This window comes from Megascapheus bottae, chromosome 1, assembly GCF_031878675.1.
Source record: "Megascapheus bottae isolate mThoBot1 chromosome 1, mThoBot2.hap1, whole genome shotgun sequence".
Lineage (NCBI taxonomy): Eukaryota > Metazoa > Chordata > Mammalia > Rodentia > Geomyidae > Megascapheus > Megascapheus bottae.
The window spans coordinates 57196436-57217749 of record NC_143509.1 but is presented as its reverse complement, the minus strand read 5'-3'; the positions used below and the strand labels follow the sequence as shown (position 1 = coordinate 57217749).

The 21314-nt window shown below is 37.4% G+C and overlaps 1 protein-coding gene across 1 annotated transcript in view; it reads left to right on the top strand.

Moving 5' to 3' along the window:
* Positions 1-20092, top strand: part of Slc49a4 (solute carrier family 49 member 4) — a 60068-nt gene extending 39976 nt beyond the window's left edge. The window contains exons 7-9 of the mRNA XM_090345399.1: positions 1361-1488; positions 13044-13226; positions 19469-20092. Of these exons, the coding sequence (XP_090201525.1) occupies positions 1361-1488; positions 13044-13226; positions 19469-19584 (427 nt within the window). The 3' untranslated portion in view covers positions 19585-20092. The remainder of the gene's footprint in view (positions 1-1360; positions 1489-13043; positions 13227-19468) is intronic.
* The last annotated feature ends 1222 nt before the right edge of the window (positions 20093-21314 follow it).

The following is a 21314-nucleotide window of genomic DNA, read 5'->3' as shown; positions in this document are numbered from 1 at the left end:
TTGTCTAGAAAACATGTTCATGTCTAGTAAGTACAGAACAAAGGACGGTGTTGATGGGATTCCAGTACTGTTTAAGGACGTGAATTATCATAGGAATACAATGTTTTTAAAAATTCGAAGTGGAGAAGACATAGTAAATGTTGCATTGGGGATAGGGTCGATTTTTCTATAATAGGAATAATTCTAAAGAATGAAGTGAATTGTATATAGATAACTTCCAAAGGATTATGCCTGTGTGCAATCAACAATCAGCATGCGAATAAAAGCAGTTGGAAATAGTGGGTAGGGGTGGGGGAAGGGGGGACCACATGCATTTTAGTTTCATGTCTGTTCAGGAAAATAATAGTAATTTCAGTATTTAAAATACTGTAAAACCTAAAAAAAAAAAACCTCTATAGAATGGTATTTAGAATTCTAGACACTAGTGGCTTTTTTTTTGTTTGTTTTGTCTTGCTTTGTGTACGTGTCTCATTTATTTGATTGATTGATTGCTTTTTCTGTGCCAGTTACTGGGCCTGGCCTCTGTCACTCAAGGCTGGCCCTGTACCACTTGAGCCAGAGCCACACTTACTGCTTGTTAATGGTTAATTGGACGTAAGAGTCCAGTTGGATTTTTCTACCTGAGCTGGCTTTGAACCATGTTCCTCAGATTTCACCCTTCTGAGTAGCTATGATAGTAAGACAAAAAATTAAACAAGTACAAGACAAGACAGTTTTCATTGGAGAAAAATGTTATGAAGAAAGAAAAACAGCATAAATGAGAAGCCATATATAGGGCTTTTTCAGTGAATGTGGAGATTATGTTGAACTGGAATGGGAATGAGCTGAGGCATATGTACTTCTGAATGGAATGTAAAATGTCTGGAGCTACCAGCTTTGCACACAGACAGTTACAAAGCTGGTAAGCAACCTTGGCCCATATGAGAAACAAATACAGTTCTGTCTAATAGGAGCAGAACAAGGCATAGGGAGAGTAGAGAAAGGACAGCACAAAGGCCTCAGAGACAGGGGAGCCTTTGAAAAGCATTCCCTGGGTGAATTAGGAGTCCAGGCTGATATCGAGTTTAACCTATTTCCTAAAAATGTATATTCATTATAGAATGTTTAAAAAGTATAAAAATTCAAAAGAAATATGTAAAATTTCATCCTGTGAATTATAGACATCAAACAGAAATGACCTTTTGTGTGCTTTGTAAGATTTAAAAAAGATTACAAAGTACTATCACATACACAAGAAAATTTCTCAGATCAAAGTGGGGAAGAATCCTTTAAATAATTGTGTTTAAAGAAAATATGTCACTAAATTAAAAAAAAAAACTAACATTGCAGCTAGGATTAACAGAAAATGGTTTCCGCTCAGGTTTGCAGATTTTATCCGGGGCATGCTGAAGCTGATTCTTCTCCTTCTGTTTTCTGGGGCCACACTGTCATCCACATGGTTTACCCTAACCTGTTTGAACAGTGTCACCCACCTGCCTTTGACTACAGGTGAGCACTGCTTTTGAGCTCTGAATAAATATTTTCAGTTCATAGAAATATACATACTCTGACAGTAGAACTTATTTGTGCTGTTCTTCAGTAATTGTTAAGTCTCCCTGTCCAATCATCAAATCACCACCCCAAGGAATTAACTAAAAGTATTTTAACTGATACTTTGCCTATGGAAAAGAAGTGTGTTCTTTGGCTTAAACTTCTAAGATTGAAATGCTTGTATTCATTTAAAATTTATACCAGAACATAGTACAAAGATTTTATTTACAATCATTAACTCACTATTAAACAGTAAAGAAGATAAAGGTAAGGCTATACTTAGTGGACTTTAGTAAAATTCTTTGAATCTTCACCTATAGCTTTATTTTATATTTAGTTTTATTATATCAATACAAAACTGAAATTTATTGAAAATGCCTTTTACAGTTATAATATATACAGAATACTTAGCTATCTATGTGATCTGAAACATGTATAGTTGCTATTCTTTTTATTGTTAATCAGTTCAGTACCTGATTGATTCGTTACTTTTGTAATAAGTTAGAAACTTTGTGGCTTATAAAACAACACAAATTGATTATGGTGTACTTTTATGAGTTAGATTGAGAACCACTATGGGTGTCACTGGTCCAAAATCAAACTGTGGGCAGACTGTAAGGAAGAATCTGTTTTCTCACCTTTTCTTGCTTCCAGGGGCTGCCCCCATTCCTTGGCTTGTGGCTCATTGTCCACTGCTATCAACAGCAGGCCAGTTCCTTCCTGCTGCAGCATCTGCAGCTCTCTCCTGCAGTCCTGTCTCACTCTGCACTCTCCTCCTCTGCCTTCCTTTTCTTTTTAAGGATTGTATGCCCACATTGGACCCTCTGAGATAATCGAGACTGATCTCTCAATTTTGAACTCAGCTGATCAGCAAATTTAATTGTATTTCAGTCTTAATCTCCTTTGCCATCTGAGGTAATATATTTACAATTTTCAGAAACTAAGATAAGAATCTTTGAGGGGAAAGGATATTCTGTCTACTACTGGATCTTTTTTTAAATAACTGTGCTAGGTTGTTGTGCACACTAGGAAACACTGATATTACTTCTTCCTTTCCTTAACAAACAGTTGCTTAAAGATTCATATTTCTTACTCCATTTGCATGTACTGTCTATTTACCTTTTGGATTATGAGCTTAATTATAGGATTACTTGTTATGAAAGTAGATTTAGTGCTAATTTGTCATAGCAAACATGTATGAGTAGGAGCAAATAAGAATCTGAAGAGATCCCGTGGGGCTTCTTGCAATAACATGTAAAGTTTATGAGGAGAGTCAACACACCTTTTGATCATCTTTTTCTTTGCAAAGTTTGTTTCTCAGTAGTTTGGTGTGTTATAAAGCAAACACCATACAAAAATCAGTGCAGAATAGGAAATTACTCTGATTCCAAATATAAGAAGTTGTACATATTGTCTTAGTAAGAAATTGTGGCTATTTAAGAATTAAATAGAAGGGCCGGGAGTTTGTCCTAGTGGTTAAAGTGTTTGCCTAGCATGCATGAAGACCCGGGTTCCATTCCTCGGTACCACATACATAGAAAAAAAGCCGGAAGTGGTGCTGAGGCTCAAGTGGTAGAGCTCTAGCCTTGAGAAAGTCCAAGGACAGTGCTCAGGCCCTAAGCTCAAGCCCAGGACTGGCAAAAAAAAAAAAAAAAAGAATTAAATAGAACTATATTTCTTTGCATTTATGGGTGTGGCCTTTTAAATGGCTACTAAGTCATCAGAGCATATTTATTTATTAAATTGCTTGGCTATCGTTTGATCTTGGGGGAAACACCATGAAAAACGGACTGAGGTACTAAGTTTGGAAACCTTATCTGTCCTGCTGGCAGTCCTCTCTCTCTTCAGTGTGTGCATTATTTAAGAAGCCCAGTTGTCCAAGATAATAATTAGACACAGAGTAAAATAGCAATAGCTATAGCAATGAAAAGGGCATATATATATATATATATATATATATATATATATATATATATGCGCGCCAGTCCTTGGCCTTGAACTCAGGGCCTGAGCACTGTCCTTGAGCTTTCTCAAGGCTAGCACTGGAGCCACAGCACCACTTCTTGTTTTTTTCTATGTATGTGGTACCAAGGAGTCAAACTCTGGTCTTCATGCATGCTAGGCTAAATTCCTGGCCCCAAAAGGGTACATCTTAATGGAACAATAGAGAATCTGGATAAATATAGTCACAGATATCCTTATTGCCTTTGCAAAAATGGAGCCTAGTTCCTTTTAAGAGGTTTTATGAAAGAGCTTACTCCAAAATTTAATTATTCACAAATCTACACTTGGGGTTGATATTTAAAGTCAATGGTGGCCAATTCGTGTTTCTTTTATAATGATCATTATCAGGAGAGTGGCTAGTCTTTTTTCTCTTAGTATTTCTCTTATAGGTTTTTATGTCAGTAGAATCTCCATGAAAAGTATATGAAATGAAGCCATGTGTCATATAATGATGTTTCAGGGAGAAAAAAAACCCTTTATAATGGTAGTGGTCCTCTTAGCTGTCTTGCTTTGTATAAATGCACTCTCTGGTGTTCCCAGTACAGAATCATCCAATGACACGCTTCTCAGAATGTGTTCATGTCATTAAGCAATGTGAGACTATGTACAATAATAATGTGGACATAATAAAGTTAGTTCATTTTGATTACATATAGTTTATAAGTGCCAAATCCTCCTATCTTTTGGTAGTCCACTGATCTTATTACTATTGTAGCCATTTCTGCAAAAGAAAAACTGGGTCATTGCATTCTCTGCTGAGGCATACTCTGTTGATAGGTGTGCTGGCTTCTATACATACACCTTCCTAGAGAGTATCAGCTTGATGCCTTTTCCTCTTCTTTGGGGAAACTCAGTATTTACAGTTGCATTCATTAATTGAAGTTTTTACAATAGAGTAAATAAATAACCTCATAACTAGATAACACGAGGCTTATGCTACAAACAAAATTATGAAAACGCATTATTCACCTTATCTGAGAATGAGATGTCTAACCTTGTTTGGTCATAATGCACAGTCATTTTTTACTGAAATGGAAAATGGCATTTTGAAAAACGGTAGCACTTTGCTGTTGAGTTTCCTGAAGCAATATAATTTGACTGTTTGATGGAAGTTGCCTCAAGAGAGATGATTCATCTTGTTTCATCTAAAGTTACTAGAATGCCATGCGAGATATGTTATCAAACAAATACAGGGTAGAAGTAAGGAAGGATGTCTAATTAAACAGATTTTTAGGAGTGATGTGAGAGTAGACCACAGGTGACTTCTGGTGTACTCCACTGGATTTAAAGGCATGTGATATGTATAGGCTAGAGAGTAAGTCTCCTGATTTCTTACATGTTTTGCCTTTATTAAGATAACTGTATTCCACTTAACAGCATATAAAGAAATAAACACACATACATTAAAATGTGGAGAAAATTAGAAAATTCAAGGTAAGAATACAAAATATAATTAGAGCCAGGCACTGGTGGCTCATGCCTGTAATTCTAGCTGCTCGGTAGGCTGAAATCTGAGGACCGAGGTTCAAAGTCAGCCTGGGCATGAAAGTCCGTGAGATTTATCTCCAATTAACCACCAGAAAACTGGAAGTGGTGCTGTGGCTCAAGTGGTAGAGTGATAGCCTTGAGTTGAAGAACTCAGGGATAACACCCAGGCCCAGAATTCAGTCCCCACAACTGAAACACACACACACACACACACACACACACACACACACACATTTAAAGACATGCATGTTTGTGAAGAGGTCTCGGGTTTTAAGCTTTCAAGAAAGAAAACTAAATTGTGACTGAATTACTCTTTACAGTATTATGGATTAAAAGTAGCTTATTCGTGTGCATGGTTGGTTAGAGAATAGAAATTAAAATAGAGATTAAAAGGAGCGATGAATGAGTATGTGAAAACTCTCAATGTAAGAATCATGAAATGCTCAAAGGATCTACTGAGGAAGATCATGTAATGGTTGATCCATGGAGGTTTTCAAGAGGAAAAGTCAGTCTTCAGGCAAAGGCTGAGTTTCCTATAGGTACAGCACTTGACTAGTTGATCAATCCATGTTCAGTGATTCAGTGGCATACTGCCCGCTTCAGAACCATACGTAATTCTTTGGAAGCTGGAAAGTTCCTGGTAAACCTTCGTCAATAGTATCTGATTTCATAGACTGCGCTCTATAGAGGCCTCTCCCTTACAAAGGATTATTAGTTTGTGTTTCATTTCTCTAAGATAATTACTTTATCTTTTCTCCATAAGGCACTATAAATGTAATGGTCAGCTTTTATAGGACTAAAATATACCAGCTATTTCCATGCACTAATTAGTGGTAGATTATGAAGGTAAGAAAATGATGCAAGGAAGAGAAGCACAGGTGTATTTGTGCATGCACATGTATGTATTCCATATTCACCCAACATGCTGAAGATTTGTGGGAAAAATGGAGCTCACATGAATATTTCTCTTTATTTGCTTTACAGATCTGTTTCAAAAAGAAATATTTCATTTGTAATATGAAGTTTAGATTATGAAATAGTTCTAGGGGCCGGGAGTTTGGCCTAGTGGTAGAGTGCTTGCCTAGCATGCATGAAGACCCGGGTTCGATTCCTCAGTACCACATACATAGCAAAAAAGCCGTAAGCGGTGCTGAGGCTCAAGTGGTAGAGAAAGTCTAAGGACAGTGCTCAGGCCCTGAGCTAAAGCCCAGGACTGGCACCAAAAAAAAGAAAATGAAATAGTTCTAATAAAAATATATAACCTAATAATTCCCAGTTAACTTTATTATGAAATAAAAGTTTAGTGACTATGAATAATAAAAGTTTCTCTGTAAAGTATATTAATGTCCTAAGCCTACCATTTAGGAAAATTTCTTTTAATATTTAAAATAATTCATAATAAAAGTCTATCAGTTATTTTCTATTTTTTAATAACATTGTAAAAAATTTGTTTCTCTAGAAATATCATATTTGGTTGTTATGGTCTGGCTAAACTCTTGTGATGTAATTTTAAATTTGTTACTGATCTACTTAAATGAATTTCACTCATTATTTGATATAGTAGGCTCTTCTATAACACCTCAGATAAATGTTCACCTGACTGCCACTTAGATATCCTACAAAGGAAGATTATCTATCTTGTTGGTAAGCTCTGAGTCCTAGAAAGTCTTTCTCAGTGAGTTTTAACTGATTAAGAGCAGCAAGCTCCAGAGAGTACATCATCTCCCTCCCTCTTCCTTGAACTATTTGAAGGCGTCTGTGATAGCTCACCTTGGCCTTTAGTCTAATTCCTCATTAGATGTGGATTCTGGACCACTAACCAACCTGAGTGTAAGCATTCCTGGATCAAGCACTCTGAGCCAGGAAGGTTGTGGCTGCTCATGATTAGATGTGGCTTTTTTTGTTTTTTTAAAAGAGTAGAATGTAGTGTTCTTCTTAACACTGCCCATTACCTGACTTCTAAGCCAGGAGATGCCTGCGTCTCATTCCTTTAGCAGCTTACATGTCATGGGCATCTGACAAATGGTTTCAAAGAAAGGCTTAGGCTAAGTTTTCTTGTATACTTAGGTAGTGAACTTTATACCCATTTTGCATTTATCGTGATTAAAATTCATCTTTTTGTTCCTTTTTGATGCTCTATTTTTGGATCTCATCTGTCTCATGTACAGCCACTTTCAGCTTTTGTATTGAATACAGATTTGGTGAGCATTCCATTTGTGTCAGGACTAATAAGTAAAAATACACTCAGTGTTGCTTTTGGTTTTTTAATCTAATAGATAACATGCTGAAGTCTTCAGGCCTTTACTGTGAATTTCCTTGATAACTGAATATTTTTTTTCAAAACAGTCATTCCAAGTATTAAATACTTAATTTACCTGTCTCTAAGAGTTGGTAGAATGATCAAATGGTGATAATATATAATGTATGTAAAAGAAGCTTTGAATATTTTAAAAAATATGTGAATTATAGTTATTATTATTGGTAATAACTTGAAAAATCTCAAGATTGAATAGAATAGTTATTTTTAGCTGAAATTTTGTGATTTGTTTCCTAATTACTGATTATCTAAGAGTTTGAATGTTTTTATTTGTAAAAATGTATTTAAGCCGGGCGTGGTGGCTCATATCTGTAATCCTGGCTACTCAGGAGGCTGAGATCTGAGGATCAAGGTTTAAAGCCAGCCGGGGCACAAAAGAACCTGAAACTCTGATCTCCAATTAACCTATAGAAAATGGGAAGTGAGGCTTGGCTCATTTGAGCTGAAGAGCTCAGGGACAATGCCCAGGCCCAAGGGTAAGGTGAAGAGATCAGAAACAGCACCCAGGCTGAGTTCAAGGCCCATTGCCCACAAAAATAAATAAATAAAAATTTTAAAAAATAGGGCTGCGAGTTTGGCCTAATGGTTCGATTCTTTGGTACCACATACATAGAAAAAAAAAAGGCAGAAGTGGTGCTGAGGCTCAAGTGGTAGAGCTCTAGCCTCGAGAAAGTCCAAGGACAGTGCTCAGACCCTGAGCTGAAGCCTAGGACTAGCAAAAAAATAAAAATAAAAATAAAAATAAATATATTTAGACACAGTTTTCCTTCTCTACAGTTTAGTAATCTGGTTTGTTAAAGAGACAAATACTTTCAGAATAAAGCGACTGAAATACATCCATTATAGCTGTGGTTTGTAATAGTACAAAGAGGACTTTAGTTTTTGTGATTTAAATTGTATGGGTGTACAATTCTATTACTTTGAAAAAAATCTGCATCAGCACTTCAGTTGTGTTTGTTCTGCTAAATTGCCTTGAGTTTTTAATTGAAATGCAGCTTATTATAATTTTAGTATCAGTATTACAGAAAGTCATAGAAATATTTAATGATCATGTAAGCTTGAACCTCTTTGACAAGCAAGAAATTATCTTGTCTGCCTGATTTTCAATAGATGACATTCACCCACTGGGTATATCAGACTCGAAACTAAAAATTCGAATGAAAGTCAAATTCAGACTTGTAACAACCAACCTCTACTTTATGCATGCCCCAGAACACTGGGAAATACATTAAATCCATCCTGACACGGCTGCCTTTCCTTCATTCTGATTGTGAAGGAGCTCGTATACCATCTACCTACAGAAAGCATTTTGTTTCATTAGCTTGTGTAATAAGTGATTTTAGTGTTATCTATCCAGTGTTTTTTAAATTTAAAAGAACCTTCTTGGTCATTTTTATAGTAATAAAGAAACAAACACTAAGACAACTAAACAGAAATGCCTGGTTTTTCAATACTGGGCCTCTCAAGTTAGATCTTCCATTTATTCTACATATAATATATCTCATATATAATAATTCACTTATGCTACATATTATAGAAATTTTAATGAATGAAGTGGGAATATTTAGGTCAAGGATTCTGCACTGTTATATAACTGCTGAATGTGGATAGCTCCTTGGGGTCAGCTCATTCGATGATAGCTCTTTCTGAGTTGGTAAGCTAACAAACTCACATGAAGTAGAGTTCAACTGTCAGTGCATTTGCTAAGACATACACGTAGTAAAAGTACTCAAATCTAAATGGCAGAAAACATATACAGAAGAAATTACTATTCTTCTGTCACTATTTCCCTCTCTAGAAACAATCTGATTTCCAGTTTCTTCTTCATTTTCCCAGAGAATTCTATACATCTACAAACAAGTGTTACAGCCTTTCTTTAAAACATAGCACTCTTTTCAGTACCTTTTTCTTTTACATACATGAGATATTAATATTAGTATTGATAGAGATACATTGTGTCTAATGGTTGTACAGTATACTTCCGTTTTCAGTGTTTCATAAGTTTTTAATCAGCCAACACTTTGTTAGTGGACAAGTAGCTTATTTTTAATCTTTTACTATACACACTATTTCAGTGATTGCTCTTTAGATGCCTATGCCTACATAGGATGAATTCCTAGAAGTGGAATTGTTGAATCAGAAAATATGTTTATTTTGATTAGCATTCCATAATTGACCACTAAGAGATAAACTATTTATAGTTTCACCAGTAACGTTTGACAGGAGAACTTTTACCTTTCCAAAGATAACTATTTAATGCCTCCCTCCAAGTTGCTCTCAGGATTCAGATAGCTTGGAAACCAAATTTCAAAGATTCTTCAGGAGCATGAGATAAGGGCCAGGAAAGCTGCATAGTCTTGAGGGTTTGCAAAACAGTCCCTCACTAAAAAGCTCTTTGCCAGCTAAACATTTGACAAAGGCTTAATATCCAGGGCTTAATATCAGGGAGCCTGAAAACCTAAACTTTTACAGAACCTATAACCCAATTAATAGGCAAGGGAGTGAAAAAGAAAAGCATAAATGGCCAATAAATGTGTAACAAAATGCTCAACAATCCCTGGCTGTAAATGAAATACAAATCAAAACAACACTGAGATTCTATACCATTCCGATCAGAAAGGCAGTCATCAAGAACATGATTAACAACAGATACTAGTAAGGATTTGGTGAAGGCAGGACACTGTTAGTGCAAATTTAATCGGCACATCCAGTATGGAGATTGCTCAAAAACTAAAAGTAGAACTACCTTATGGCCTATCAATAATGGACGTGGGCATTTCTCCAAAAGATAAATGAATATTCAAAAGACTAAGTTCAGACACAATAAACATACCTACCTTTAGTATACAGTGTTCATTACAGCCCTGTTTACAGTAGCCAAGTTATGGAATATCCCTGATACCCTACAGCTGATAAAATTTTAAAATTTTTAAAATTTGATGTGTGGATGTATAGATACATACATACAAACATACACACGTACGTACATACATACATGCATGCATACATACATACATACATACATACAGTAGAATTTTATCCATCAGGAAGAATAAATTGTTATTTATGGAAAAATGGATGTATCTAGAAAAAATCATATTGAACTAAGTAAACCTGGCTCAGAAAACCAATTTAACAATTTGACAAAATGAGTATCAGGAATATATAACATTTTGGCTGGCTGAGAGACCAAAAGGAGGGAAACAGACAAATAGAAAGAAGAATAATGGGTGAATACAGTCTTAATACTCAATGCACATAAGTCAAATTGGAAGAAGAAACTTGAGATAGGAGGGAAATGAAGGCAGGGATGACATTGCACTGTACACATAAATGAACATGTTAAAGGAAGCCCTTTGGACAACTATTTACAGATTTTTTTTTTAAACCCTAGATTCAATAGAGTTACTCCCAGCTATCTCCTATTGTATCAAGCTTAATAAAATCAGTAAAATCAAATCTCTGTTCAAGAACCTTTGTCAGTAGTCCTCATTCAATATGTACTCATCATCATTTTGCCTCACACAGTTCCAGCATATATACATTGTGCTTATCTCTTAGTCATTTCATTTTAAGTTGCCTGATGATGTAAAACTGCACCAAAAATAAATATGTAAGAAATACTATCCCTAACCATGTTCCTAAAATACAGCTAATTGTATCAGTAGTTTGTGAGACTACTCAGAAATAATACTTGCTGGGCGAGGTGGCTCACGCCTGTAATCCTAGCTACTCAGGAAACTAAGATCTGAGGATCACGGTTCAAAGCCAGCCCAGGCACTAAAGACTTGAGAGACTCTTATCTCCAATTAATCACTAGAAAACAGGAAGTGGAGCTCTGGCTCAAGGGGGTAGGATGGTAGCCTTGAGCTGAAGAGCTCAGGGACAGCGCCCAGGCCCAGAGTTCAAGCCCCAATGACCCACCAAAAAAAATTGTGTGAGGTGTCAGGCTATATTTGGTTTGATGTCGTGCATGAGTGCCTTGGTATTTACTAAACATCCAATGCTTTCCCTGTAATTCTGTAAATACTTAAGTCACTGTTACACAAGCAGTTATTCTTTTTTTTTTTTTTTTTTTTTTTTTTTTGCCAGTCCTGGGCTTGGGCTCAGGGCTTGAGCACTGTCCTTGGACTTTCTCAAGGCTAGCACTCTACCACTTGAGCCTCAGCACCACTCCCAGCTTTTTGCTATGTATGTGGTACCGAGGAATCGAACCCGGGTCTTCATGCATGCTAGGCAAGCACTCTACCACTAGGCCAAACTCCTGGCCCCAAGCAGTTATTCTTTTGTTCTGTACTTTTCTATCTGTGACTACTCTAGGAAATTAAAGGAAGTCAATTACCAGTGCTTTGCATTACTAGAATATACTAACCACTTGATAATCCTGGGAGGCCAGAGTAATTGTTGAGGGAAGCAGTAGTGAGATTAGAGAAAGTCTATTAGGAATCAGAAGAACTATTTTTTTCCCACTCCTTTGATAATGTCAGGGTCTGTTAATGATCATAATCAGTTACGGTAAATTCTGGTGAAGTCCTATGAATAATACATAAGAAATTTAGTGTAACTTCCTGACTTTCTGCAGTTCCTGCTCAGAAAAAAAGAATCAATATGTTTTTATTATAATTACTTTTCTTAGAATAAATAAATTCTACTCATCAGGGGATATGATGTATTTATTAGGATATAGGTAGTTATTCTAGATTTCTAAATAGATTATTATTCCCTTACTGGTTCTGTTTTTAACCTTCAAATGAAAATTAGTGAAAATTTGTTGGCAGACAGTAGTAATGATAAAAATTACTTAGGATGTGTTTCATTTCCCTAGGCATGCTCTCCATGTGTGGTCCCAAGGTAGCTTACAACTCTCAATTTTTCTGCCTCTGCTTTCCTTATGCTGAAATTGTAGGCATGCACCACCACACTTAGCCTGTAATCCTAGCTCAGGAGGCTGAGCTCTACGGGTCCCACTTCAAAGCCAGCCTGTGCAGGAAAGTCCCTGAAAGTCTTTCCAACTAACTACCAGAAAATGGGAAGTAGAGCCTTCAGTTCAAAAGCTCAGAGATAGCCCAGTTCCTGAATTCAAGCCCTAGGACATCAAAAAAAAAAAAAAAAAAGAAGGAAAGAAAAAAAGAAGGCAGAAAGAAAGAGAGAGAGGGGGAGGGAGAGAGGGAAAAAAACTTGACACAAAACTCATTCCAAAATTCAGAGCTAATTCTAAATATTTTTCTAGGAAGTACATAGTAAATGTTTATTTGTGCTTGAAAGCCATTATTAATCAGTCTCTCTATATAATTTTCCATAGCATTTGGTATTTCTTACTGTCCTTGGACTTTAAGCTCTATTAAAATTTAAAAAGGAAACAAGATTTTGAATTAAATTCCTGTTTTTTAAATATTTCTACCTGCTAAGGGGAGAATCCCTTTTTAATTATACTGACAAATTGATTTTGTGCCTTGAAACAGTCTACTAGAAAAAAAAAGTTAATAAACTGGTAATCCTCCAGCAACAAAACCTTTTATTACTTATTGCAGAAAATCTGAGTAAAGACCTAACAAACATATGATGCTTTTTCAAGGTTTGTCACTCCCACTGGAAAAAATGAGAATCCAGAGTTGGTACTTAGGAAACAGAACACCCGAAAGACCTATCTGATGTGACTCATGGCTGCTCCTGTGCAACTAAAATGTTGGTGTTTTTCTTCCAGTGACATTGTACGCCTCCTGCATTCTCCTGGGAGTGTTCTTGAATAGCAGTGTACCTATATTTTTTGAGCTCTTTGTGGAAACTGTCTACCCAGTTCCAGAAGGAATTACCTGTGGAGTTGTTACTTTTTTGAGTAATATGTTCATGGGAGTGCTTTTATTTTTTCTCACATTTTATCATACAGGTAAGAACTTTTATTTACTAAGTGTTAAGAGAGAATGTTGTGGCACTGATATTCAGACAATTTAGTTGGAGAATTCTGACTCTAGCAAATTTATTTAGCACTTAGATGTCAATAAAGACAGTACCCACTGTTGCTTTTCTTCAGATGTATTCTAGTCCATGTGTCCCCTCTACAATTTCTTCCTTGTCCCAGGTTGACGTGCATTATTTGTAGTTTTCAGGGTCACCCTAGCCTACCACCTAGCCAAGTGATTCTACTGGTCATGTTTCCACTGAAAAACCACTGGTATATTATTTTTCAATATACTGTATTGTCTTAGCACAGAGGGTAAATTAATGTCAGGTATGAGCTGTAAAGTGTACTCCAGTAGGCCACATTGTTTATGGGGAACTTTCTGACAGGCTTATAATTGAAATAATAACTATGCTAACCTCTTTGACTGGGAAACTAAAATTTTTAAATGTCCAAAGCAGTGAAACAGAATCATCCCTGGGTGTTGAACAACTTGAGAAAGAGCACTCTCTCCTAACCACAAAAAGTGTTCAAAAGATAGATGAAATTCTTAACGTAATTTACAACAAACTAGATTGTCTATGCCCAATAGAAAGGGAAGTAAAGTAGACTCTAGGTCTGATAAACCTGAGAGGAGCTTGTTTTTCCTGAAGAAGAGTGATTCTGGTGTAGTCAGAAGTTCACTGTACTCTCTTGCCAGAAGCATGTTTCCAAAAAGGAAGTCCTTCAATTTACTTTTCTAAACAGAATTTTAAGACTCTTCCATGTCGACCTCAATGTACTTCAGTGTATCCAATGGAAATTAAAAGGCTATTGTCTCTTTGCCTCAAAAAAACATCAGAGATGGCACTGACTCCTCTAGCATCGTAAGAGTTTTCTAATTGATGAGCACAGGTTTGCTAAATGGTCTGTGCAGCCCAGCAGAATGTGTTTCTTTTTCCACCCGAGGGCTGTTAAATAGAAGCAGCTTTGGTTTCATGGTATTAAAAAATAATAGTAAATGCTTGATAATGTTATCCTCCAATAAATCTCTCACTGTGCTCTCTAACATAACAGACACATTCTTACTGAACAGCTTAAGGTAGCAGATATTTTTGTTTTCTTTGGCAAAGGCAGTGGAAGAAACTGCACTGTTTCTGCTAATTCCTACTCTGCTGATCTAATCAAGGATTTATTTGAGTAGGAGAGGAAAGCTTTGCTCTTTTTGGTTGGTTTTTGATCACCTGTCCCTGCACATGAGTACGTAATGTTAAAAGGTTTCTTCCTAAACACTGTGACCACTCTAACTAAATGAAACCTGAAGTAATCATTCATTTTAACCCATCAAGATGGTTTTCAGAGGTCTCGGTGACTTTTAGCACCTTAGATCATTGATGTAAAAATGGCATGAGAAAGAGTGTATGTTGCAAGGCATCGCTAGCACACACTAGTGGAGCATTTCCTTCTAGACATCCAGCTGAGATACATACACCTCTGTTTTAAAGAAATGTTTTTCTGGGGCCGGGAGTTTGGCCTAGTGGTAGATTGCTTGCCTAGCATGCACGAAGGCCGGGGTTCAATTCCTTGGTACCACATACATAGAAAAAAGCTGAAAGTGGTTCTGTGGCTCAAGTGGTAGAGTTCTAGCCTTGAGAAAGTCCAAGGATAGTGCTCAGACCCTGAGCTCAAGCCCAGGACTGGCAAAAAAAAATTTTTTTTAAAAAGTGTTTTTCTCTATTTGTGAGAATATGAATACATACAAACACACCCTCCATCTCTCCAAGGCTCAGGTTACCAGGAATATGAAACCTGTGTTGAAATTATTTTTCACATAGGACTAAATGATCCTGCCCTAAAAATCCATATTCTTGATGGACTGAGACGTGATCCACAAATTTCAAACCTGAAAGTTTTGTGAGACTATGTCCTGAAAATAACTTGTATTTATGCAGACTAGTACCCTCTGCCATTTGTATAATAAATTTTCTTCCAGTAATACAGTGTTCAAATGTTACAATTCAGTAACATAAAATTTTGAAGAACTCACCCATAATTAGAATCTTGATTTCTCTTTTTCAAGAGAAAAAGGTTTCTTACATTCCTTTATTTTGTTTGTTTTGCTTGTGTCAGTACTGGGACTTGAATTCAGATCCTTGCTCTCTTACTTGGCTTTTTGCATCCACAACTCAACTATTTGAGCCATATTTACAGTTAGTGTTTTGGTTTTTAAGAGATAGGGTCCTTATTCTGTTATCAAGGCTGGTCTCAAACTGTGGTTCAAATGATATTCCTGCCTCCGCCTGGAATTGTGAACACACCACTGCCCCCAAGAAGAAACCTTGATTTATAATCACCATGAAGATCAGTGACATTTTAGGTACCTCTCAGGACAATGCTCAGCTTCCCAGGCACAGCGTATCATGTGGCAGGTAACTGCAACAGATCATTTCTCAAGGGCCATATCCAAAATGAACACATTAGAAGACCTTGCCTAACAATATTGGTTCCACTGATAGTTTTCTTGGACATTAGTACTAGGCAAGCTTATTTGAAGCTCTGGGTCATAGAGTTGTTTCTATTCCACTTCAGGCACTTGCAACCAAGTCGTAAGTTTCTTAGCATGTTTTCTGACTTGAATTTTTTAAGGTCGCTTTGAACACAGGAAAAGATACTTATTCCTTAATATAATCATATTTATAAAAATGAGTTGCTCTCTTCAGTGTTTGAACAACTCAACTCAGTGATGAGTTGTGATAGCACCATGATGATGTATTCTAATAACTTCACATACAAAATCAATTTGTGAATGGTGTTATGTCCTTGGTATTCTTCAAAATGTCTTCTGTTTCATATTCTGAAGTTTGCAGTATTTGAGTTTTTGGTTCATGAACTTTTGCAGCAGGATTTATCCATAAAGATTTTGATTTGGCTGACCATGAACTTGACACCACCCTATTACTCAAAATATGTAGGGTTACTGTGGTGGACATCACTGATTAATGGCTACCAGGAGATTCAGAGCGGGTTCAAAAGATGTGGACTAGAGAAAGGTCATTTTATATCTAAAAAGTAAAACAATGTAACGTGATAGTAAGATCTTCTGGGTAATTAATATAGAATGAAGGGTACGTGGCATTGAACTGGGCTTATCACCTTGAAGATGAGAGGATTTTTTTAGATCACTGTAAAGGAAAATAGGTAGGGTGAGAGCTGGAAACAGATAAGCACTTGTATGTAGGTGGTCAAAACCAGTAGCATAGCCAGAGACCAGTGGCCCATACCTGTAATCCTAGCTAATCAAGAGGTTGAGTTCTGAGGATTTCAGTTCTAAGTCAGCCTGGGCAGGAAAGTCTGTGAAACTTTTTTTTTTTTTTTTTGCCAGTCGTGGGCTTGAGCTCAGGGCCTGAGCACTGTCCTTGGACTTTCTCAAGGCTAGAGCTCTACCACTTGAGCCTCAGCACCACTTCCAGCTTTTTTTTTTTTCTATGTATATGGTACCGAGGAATTGAACCCGGGTCTTCATGCATGCTAGGCAAACACTTTAACCACTAGGCCAAACTCCCGGCCCCTGTGAAACTCTTATCTCTACTAAAACTACCAAAAAGCTAGAAGTGGAGGTGTGGCTCAAGTAGTAGTAGAGTGCTACCCTTGAGCACTGAGTTCAATCCCCAGGACCAACACACACACACACACACACACACACACACACACACACACACACACACACACACACAAGCAAACATGGTATCATTGAAGGGAAAGACAAGATGCAGAGTCTTCCAGTGCTTCTGGAAGAAAAAGGAAAAGGTAAAAAATGAACAACATGGGCCAGGAGTATGGCCTAGCTGTAGAGTGATTGCCTAGCACACAGGAAGCCGTAGGTTTGATTCCTTAGAACCACATGCATAGAAAAAGCTGAAAGTAGTGCTGTGACTCAAGTGGTAGAGTGCTAGCCTTGAGAAAGCCCAAGGACAATGCTCAAGCCCTGAGTTCAAGCCCCAGGACTAGCCAAAAAAAAAATCTTGGTTAGTTAAGAGGTGCTTAAACAGATCAACACTAGCAACAGAGCCATCTGCACTGAGGAAATGCAGCACTGTGTGACTGTGGTCTCATAGGCTGCAGAGAACCAGCTGCAGGATGGGACAAATTGTGTGTAGGCCTGCCTTCAAGTACAGATTTATATTTCTTCTAGTGAGAGACAAAAGGAAAGGAATGCTTGGAAGCTGCTCGGTCTAAAAGACAAAATACTAACATTTCACTGAATCAGGATCGTTAGTTTGTTATGTCATGTAACAAAGAGCTCAGAAAGTCAGTGATTTGAGTTTATAACTTCTAAGTCAAAGTGATGCTTAAGCAAGCCACTTCCTGCTTATTAACGCACCTAAGCTGTGATTGCTGTGGACGTGAATTGCCATTTTTCTGTATTGACCTTTTGCTTTCTGAAAAGGCAAGTCATTTCAAAGAACACAGGCAGTTGATTGAGCCAAGTGAGATTTTTGGCTTTTCAGAGAGATGATAGTAAAAAAACAATCAGCAAACTATGACACCACAGAGCAATTATAAGGCGGTGGAAGGAATAATTGTACAACTCAGATGGAGTGATCAATCTGCTTTGGCAACATTTGACAAATGCCTCAGCAAGGACAAGTTGATGGCTGCAGCACATGTGTTCTCCAGCTCCTCATAAATAAATGTTGCTAAGATAGAATGATCCTTTTTAGTACAAACAGTATGCTTGTCTATATCTTTATACTTTAAAAAAATTGCTTAGCAATATTATAATAAAAAAAAATCCGGGCTTGCTGGTTAATAATAGCAGAAAATACCTGGTGTGTCTTTTCAGGGACTATGAGAGTGAAGACAAAGCCCACAGGTCACTGCTTTCCAGAGTATTTAGATTATATACAACCCAAGGAAGGGAGAGAAAAGGCCTTTACATACAGATGTCTTGGAAATATACATCTTTTTTCACCTTACAGAATAATAAGACTTTTTAAATGTAGTAATTGAGAAATGAGGTGGTAGCATTTGTGAGCATATTCTAGAAAGGCACTGCAGTGCCTTGCTTGCTGGTTGGTTTTCTGATTTCCATTCCTAGGCAGAAATTGCTCTTTCAGGCCATATGAATTATGGATTAAACTAAAGCAGCAGTGTAGGAATCTTTAGGATGATTTTTGAAGATTAAGACAGTATTAGCATTTTATAGAAGGACAAAGGGAAGATAGAAGCCTATAGAAGTGGAACCAAGAAAAATGAAATGCGTTTCCCTGTTCATTTGTTTGTTTTCACTGGAACTGATAAATGAATATGAGACTGAATAGGCTGTCTCGAAACAGCAACAACCATGTCTTTGCACCAAGAAGCAACTTGGGATTGACAGGTAGGCTTATGCAGAGGGAGGCTGACCAGGTTCAGATGCCCACCACCAGGTCCCTGGAGCCCCAGGCAGCAGTCATGGCTGGGTAGGGTGGGATGCCAGCAGTTGGCCCACAAATGCCCTACTAGAGAGCCCCGGATTCATGAGGAAGCCTTTTCAAAGAAGTAGATTTTCAGTACCATTAAATCATCGATACAGAATTGCCTGTGTTTAGCAGATTTTTATAGGCTTTCCAATAATAGGCGTCATGTAATCATTCATACTAGTATAAAAACAGACTAAAAGGAACTATACAGGGTTCTCTCTACAAATAGAATTATGATTATTTTTATGTTTCACTTTATATGCCCAGGTATTTGCTAATATGATTTTTGTAATTGTTGCTTCTTAGTATTTTTGCTGGTAAATTCATAGTTCTGCCTAAAAAGACAATAAGAAAGTGATATCTGGATATTCTAGTGGTTTTCCTCTTTGTATTTCTATTTGTATTCCTCTTTGTATCTGTCAGACATTTCTAAACAGAGATGAGAGTGATAATGATAGAAGACACTGAAAACCCAATTGACAAACCAACACTTAATGATGACTTTTTTTTCCTTTGACGTAGTAGATTGATTGTGCAGCCAATGTCAATGTGAATTAAATTGACAAAAGATGATTTACAACAAAGTATGAAAGCATTCCTCAGGAAAGCCCCATAATGAACTACACACATGACCTGCTGTCCAGACTGTTACTGCTTAGAGAAAAGGCCAAGCCTTCTGGGCACATTCATTGTCAGTGCTTGGGAATGCAGAGCAGCCTCCTCCCTGCATACAGGTGGTTTTCTGCTGGTGCTATGTGAATGCTTAAACTGAATGTTTTTGTCTTACAGAGTTGTCTTGGTTCAACTGGTGCCTTCCTGGGTCGTGTTTGCTCAGTCTCCTCCTCATTCTGTGCTTCAGGGAATCCTATGACAGACTCTATCTTGATGTGGTTGTCTCAGTTTAATAGTACAGACTTGAAGGAGTTTAAAAGGAGACTGGAAATCAATACTGCACACTGCACATTCGCTTGGAATTGCACTGCTAACAGGAAAAAAAAAAGAAGAAAGAAACTTCATTCTGAGGTTTTGTTAGGTTACTTTTGTCACATTAATTTAATGACTACTAGGTAATAATGTGGGACTTGAGGTTATGGGGGATTTTAAAACTCTACAAGGGGCATCCCTGTGCCTGACTCTGGGGTGGAGGTGAAGCACTACCTAAGTTGTCCTGTCTGTTCTGTGCCAGTGCTATTACTGATTAACTGTAATTACAGGAGGAAATAAAAAGCCTCCATCACATGAAGATAACTCCTCCCAAAGTCACATGACAGGATAGAAAGAAATGCCACTAACTTCTAAAGAAGTTTGAACCCTGTATCAGATTAATTCCAAAGTAGCCAAATGGTGTGTCGATGATAGAAATTAGCCACATGCACACTACATGTTTTTCTAATAAAGCCATTTCTTATATGACTCCTTCTTTTGAGCCAGGTGGGAAGCCTTTGGCCATTCTTGTCATGGTGATCAGGTGCTTTCCAAGGTGTCAGAGAACAGCCCCAGTCTGATCCTGACTCACCCTTGTTACTGAGAATACCCTGTGACCTGCTGGACCTTAGTCAAGACAGCAGGGATGACTAAGTGTTTGACTTATGCATGTGAAACTGTGAAGGAAGTGTGATTCAGCACTTGGTTAAAAGTGAGGTAACCAGCCACACACAGCATGTGTTCTAGCCCGAGCTGTAAGTCCAGTGGCAGCTGTAACCCAACTGCAGATAGCTTTAATTATTCAATGATCTTTGTTTGAAAAATAATTTATCACATTTAGACCTTTAAACCTGCTGAATTGTGCCCTTGTACTTGAGTTTAGGTTGTTAAATATTTGATTTTTTTTTATAAAGTCAGTGTGTTTAAGAAGGTTGCATTTTACCAGTAACTATTTTCTTTCTCTGTTAGTTTTCTTTTTTCCCTTCTTCCTCTTCCTCCTCCTCCTCCTCCTCCTCCTCTTCTTCTTCATTGGTTTAGGGGCTTGAACTATGGATCTGGATGCTGTGCCTGAGCTGCTTTTGCTGAAGGCTCCCACTTCACCACTTAGGCACAGCACCACGTCTAACTTTTTTTTTTTTTGTACTTTATTGGAGATAAGAATTTCATGGACTTTATTATCCTGGGCTGGCTTTGAACCATGATCCTCAGATCTCAGCCTTCTGAGTAGCTAGGATTACAGGTGTGATCCCACCAGTGCCTCCCCCTCCCTTTTTTAAAGTAACAGCTTCCTATGGGACAGCTCTGTTTCATTAAGACATACAATATGTTGCTCATATTTATATAATACACCTCATTCAGACACCAGACCTTCCCCCAAAATGAAGAGTAATACTTAAGTGTTTTCTACTTTTTTCAACCTGGCACCCTTTTTCCCCCTACTGGAACTTATATCAGCTAAGTATCCATTCTCTTTGTCTTTTTCTAGATACACTGCCTCCATTTCTGTCAGCCCAGACTGCAAAGCATGTTTAGGAAGAGCAGGCAGCCTATATTAGTACACCACTACACTACACGCAAGCAACTGTCTTCTGTCTTAGCATGCTCAAGGCTGCTATTTACTTACCACAGTTCTGAAGAAGGATTCTAGGACTGCCTACATTCTTCTAAGCTAGGAAAGTGAAAAAGTGCTCAAATTAAACCAGCGTCTTTA